Consider the following 4,926-nt stretch of genomic DNA (forward strand, 5'->3'; position numbering starts at 1 on the left):
ACAGTCTTGTCCACCTGCCCTTAGAAAAGGTATTTATTTATTTATTTATTTATTTATTTATTTATTTATTTATTTATTTATTTTTGTGAGATGATCTCTCACTCTGTTGTCCAGGCTGGAGTGCAGTGGTGCGATCTCAGTTCACTGCACTCTCCGCCTCTCGGGTTCAAGCGATTCTCCTGCCTCAGCCTCCCAAGTAGTTGGGATTACAGGTGCCCACCACCACGCCCAGCTAATTTTTATATTTTTAGTAGAGACGGAGTTTCACCATGTTGGTCAGGCTGGTCTTGAACTCCTGACCTCAGGTGGTCCACCTGCCTCGGCCTCTCAAAGTGCTGGGATTACAGATGTGAGCCACTGAGCCTGGCCTTTTTTGTTTGTTTGATTTTTGAGACTGAGTTTCACTCTTGTCCCCCAGGCTGGAGTGCAATGGCGCTATCTTGGCTCGCTGCAACCTCTGCCTCCCGGGTTCAAACGATTCTCCTGCCTTGGCCTCCCAAGTAGTTGGGACCATGGGTGTGCACCTCCATGCCTGGCTAATTTTTTGTATTTTTGGTAGAGACAGGGTTTCATCATGTTGGCCAGGCTGGTCTTGAACTCCTTGAACTCCTAACCTCAAGTGATCTGCCTGCCTTGGCCTCCCAAAGTGCTGGAATTACAGGTGTAAGCCACCACGCCCAGCCAAAAAGATGGGTTCTTCTATCTTTTCTCTTTCCACAGCCAGGAATATATCCTAAAGAAATGATACAAGTGTCGATAAAACTATGCCCAATGCTGTTTGCTAGTTTGCTTTGCGACCTCTAAATGAAAGAACCTAGCTGCTCAGTAGGAAGGGGATGGTATGATATGAGTATTAAGCAGTCATTTGAAATGTTTGCAAAAGTATGTAGTGATGTTTCTTACTGTTAAATGGACAAAGCTAGCTGTGAAATTATGTCTGTAGAATCTAAATGATTTCATAGAATATCTGGAAGGAAATTTTCCAGAATGGTAACAGTAGTTGTCTCTGGCTGATGTGTGATTGTTTTTCTTGCTTCTTTAGACTTTTCTGTATTTTGTGAATTTTTTATAAGGAGGCTGTAGGACTTTTAGGATGAGGGGATAACCAAAGGCAGCAGAAGAGAAAACAGCAGCTGTCAGGTGAAGGTGGGCTAGCACAGAGGCTCAGAAGGTGCCAGTGGGTGGCAGAAGTGACCTCTCAGGGTATTAGATCCATGTACTCTCTTTTGCCCCACAGGCCTGCTGAGGAGGAACTGAAGACGAAGAACATGGATGATGACACCCCTGCCATGGGTAAGCAATTGGCCAGCTTCGGAAGTTTTAGCTTGTGTTTACCATGTCTGTCTTCCTACTGTTTTTCTTTCTATGAAAATGAAAAAGGCTGGGCTCAGTGGCTCATGCCTGTAATCCCAGCACTTTGGGAGGCTGAGGCAGGAGGATTGCTTGAGGCCAGGAGTTTGAGAGGAGCCTGGGCAACATAGTGAGACCTCATCTCTTAAAAAAAAAAGGAAAAAAAAAAAAAAGACGGGCATGCTGGCATGCACCGGTAGTCCCTGCTACTGGAGAGGCTGAGGTGGGAGGATCATTTGAGCCCAGGAGGTCGACGCTGCAGTGAGTCATGATTGTGCCACTGCATCCCAGCCTTGGTGACACAGCGAGACCCTATCTCAAAAAAAAGAAGGGGCACCCTCTGCTTTAGATTGTCACAGAAAGCTTCAGAGGCAAAACTGCCAGTTGGCTAGGATGGCACATTTTCTTAACAAAACCATACCTACTTGTATGCCTGTCTTGCCCAATGCTGCCTTTCTCTTCCCTCTAGCAGAGCATCCTGATGTCCAGGAGTCAGTGGGTCCACTGGTGGCCCCCACCCCTCTCCGTCCGTGGCCCCAGATGACACTTCAGGTAAGTGAGTCCTTGCAGCCTTGGAGTAGACAGCCCAATAGGAGGCTCACAGTGTGACTATTGCTGGGCTGGGTGGTGGGGCCCACTAGTTCTGGGTCCTCTCTGGGTTAGAGGGAGGGCACAAAACTCAGAACCCGATGGGGGAGGGGGAGAATGCAGTTACTCACCTGGGCTTGTAGAAATGTCATTAGTTAATTTAGCAAAAATTTATGGAGTGCTTGCTCTGTGCCAAGCACTGTTACAGACATGAAAAATGCTCTTTGAGGGGCTTATGTGTTAGTAGAGTGAGACATGATAAAATAATAGAATGTATGGTACTTTAGGTAATGATGAGTGATAAGGAAAAATATAAAGGAATAGGGAGTGGGTGAGAGACTGTGTGTGTGTGTGTGTTGTTGGGTCGGGGGGTTGCAACTTGAGATTGGGTGCCCTGGGAAGGCTTTAGTGATTAGTGAGATCTGAGCGAAGATCTGAGGAAGGTGAGAGAGTGAGCCACGTGGATAACTAAGGGAAGAATATCCCAGGCGAGTGTGAAGTTCCTGAGGTGAGGCCATGACTAAGGTGTGTGAGGGACAGTGTAGAAGCCAGTGCAGCGGGGGCAGAACGAGGGACGGGGAGAGTGGTGCGGGGTGAGGGCAGAGAGGTGGCTGAGGACAGATTGGGTGGCACCTCACAGGCCATGGTGAGGACTTTGGCTTTTACTCCGAGTGAGGGGGAGCTGCAAGAGCATTGTGGATGGAGGAGGGACGTGATCTGATTTAGGATTTAACAGCCTCCCTCTGGCTGCTGCTTGGAAAATAGACTGTCAGAGCGAGGGTGGAAACTGGCGACCTGTGAAGGGGAGGCCACTGCAGTGGTCCAGGCGAGTATGATGGTAGGTAGGGGAGGTAGAGACATTTTGGAGGGGTGTGTGTGTGTGTGTGTGTGTGTAAACTTTTTAATTACAAAAAGTTTCAAACATATATAAAAGTAAAATAGTATAACGAACAGCTTCAGTAAATATCAACACATGTCCATTCTTATTTTATCTATACCCCGTCTCCTCCCTCCCATTCCCTCTGGAATTATTTTGGAAAACATCCAGACATCATCCTATCCATAAATACTTCTTTTTATATCTCAGAAAATTAAGAACTCTTTTTCTTTCTGTCTTTCTTTTTTTTTTTTTTTTGAGACAGAGTCTCACTCTGTCACCTGGGCTGGAGTGCAGTGGCGTGATCTCGGCTTACTGCAACCTCTGCCTTCTGGGTTCAAGCGAGCACATCCAGTTAATTTTTGTATTTTTAGTAGAGACAGGATCCATTGCCTTGACCTCCCAAAGTGCTGGGATTACAGGTGTGAGCCATCACGCCTGGCCAGAAAATTAAGAATTCTTAACCCCATAATACTATCATCACACCTCAGAAAATAGACGGTAATTCCTTAGTATCATCAAGTATTTGGTCAGTGTTCAAGTTTCCTTCTCTCATAAGTGTTTTAGGATCCAAACAAGGTTGACATGTTGCATTTGATTGATGTGTCTCTTTAGATTTTAAAAATCTCCCCCACTTTGTTTCTTTGCAATTTGTTGGTTGAAGAAACTTTGCTTGTCCTGTAGAATTTTCCAGTCTGGGTCTGGCTGATTACATCCAGGTGGAAATACATTTCTTACTCCATTTTAATTAATTTATTAATTCTATTAATGTAATCTTATTAAATTTAATTTATCAAATTGTATTAAATGAATGTATTTAATCTTTTATTATTAAATTAACTAGAATTAACTCTATTTAATTCTACTATTCCCACTTCCTTTATTAGCTAGAATTCTTCTTTAAAGAAAAACTGTCCCACACCAGCTATTTGGCTACTTTGAGATATAGTTTGTGCAGAAAAAGCAGTGTAAATATTTAATTTTTTCCATTTTATTTACCAGTTTTCAGAGAAGTACTGCTCCAAAGGTGACCAATAAAAGGATTTTTGGTTTTGTGTCATTATGAACTCATGAATTCTAAACATATTTGATGAGTTTTAATCCATTGCACTTATTTGTGTGGTTTTTTGATGCTTAAATTGAACTACCCCTGGCTAGTAGGAGCTTATTGAGATGGGCTCCTCTGTCCTTTTGACACGTCCTCATCATTCTGTGAGCCTTTCTCACATCTTCCATGACAATATGTGCTAGGCTCATCCTGTACTCTCCCTGCCCCAAGCCTGGAAACGGCCATTTCTTTCTTGCTTTTCTTTTCTTCCTTTTCTTTTTCTGTTTCTTTATTTTCTTGCCTTTCTTTCCTTTCCTTTCTCTCTCTCTCTCTTTCTTTCTTTCTTTTACTTTCTTTTTCTTTCTTTTCTTTCTCTTTCTTTTTCTTTCTTTTTTTTTTTTTGAGTCAGAGTTTTTCTCTGTTTCCCAGGCTAGAGTGCAGTGGCACAATCTCGGCTTACTGCAACCTCTGCCTTCTGGGTTCAAGCGATTCTCCTGTCTCAGCCTCTTGAGTAGCTGGGATTACAGGCACATGCCACCACACCCGGCTGAGTTTTGTATTTTTAGTAGAGACGGGGTTTCACCATGTTGGTCAGGCTGGTCTCGAACTCCTTACCTTCCTGGTGATCCACCCGCCTTGGCCTCCCAAAGTGCTGGGATTATAGGCGTGAGCCACCGCACCTGGCCAGAAGCAGCTATTTCTTTAAGGAGCACTGGTTCCTTTCAGTGGAGAGTGGCATTCAAAGGCCAAGATTTGGGGGCTCAGCATTCTTGTTGCTACTAGATTGGTCATTGTTTCTAGGCCCTTTGAAAAGATGGAGCTAGGAAATAATTTTTTTAAAAGAGAAGATGATACATCATGGGTTCATATGGACATCCCGACTGTGTTTTGGGAATTTTTTTTGCATTTTAATTTTTTTAAATGTATAAATTTTTAATTTTTGAGGGGACATAGTGTATATATTTATGGAGGTGTTTCGATACAGGTATGCAATGCATAATAATCACATCATGGAGAAGGAGGTATACATCTCCTCAAGCATTTATTCTTTGTGTTACAAACA

The 4,926-nt window shown here is 43.4% G+C and overlaps 1 protein-coding gene across 2 annotated transcripts in view; it reads left to right on the plus strand.

Annotated features, from left to right (window-relative positions):
- PPP1R3F (protein phosphatase 1 regulatory subunit 3F) overlaps nucleotides 1-4,926 on the plus strand; it is an 18,334-nt gene that overhangs the window by 10,416 nt on the left and 2,992 nt on the right. Inside the window, exons 2-3 of one of the 2 annotated variants that reach the window (XM_023201612.2) lie at nucleotides 1,238-1,293; nucleotides 1,820-1,902. In XM_023201612.2, the coding sequence (XP_023057380.1) occupies nucleotides 1,238-1,293; nucleotides 1,820-1,902 (139 nt within the window). The remainder of the gene's footprint in view (nucleotides 1-1,237; nucleotides 1,294-1,819; nucleotides 1,903-4,926) is intronic. The other variant, XM_023201613.2, reaches the window with a different exon arrangement.

Source organism: Piliocolobus tephrosceles, chromosome 12 (assembly GCF_002776525.5).
Source record: "Piliocolobus tephrosceles isolate RC106 chromosome 12, ASM277652v3, whole genome shotgun sequence".
NCBI lineage: Eukaryota > Metazoa > Chordata > Mammalia > Primates > Cercopithecidae > Piliocolobus > Piliocolobus tephrosceles.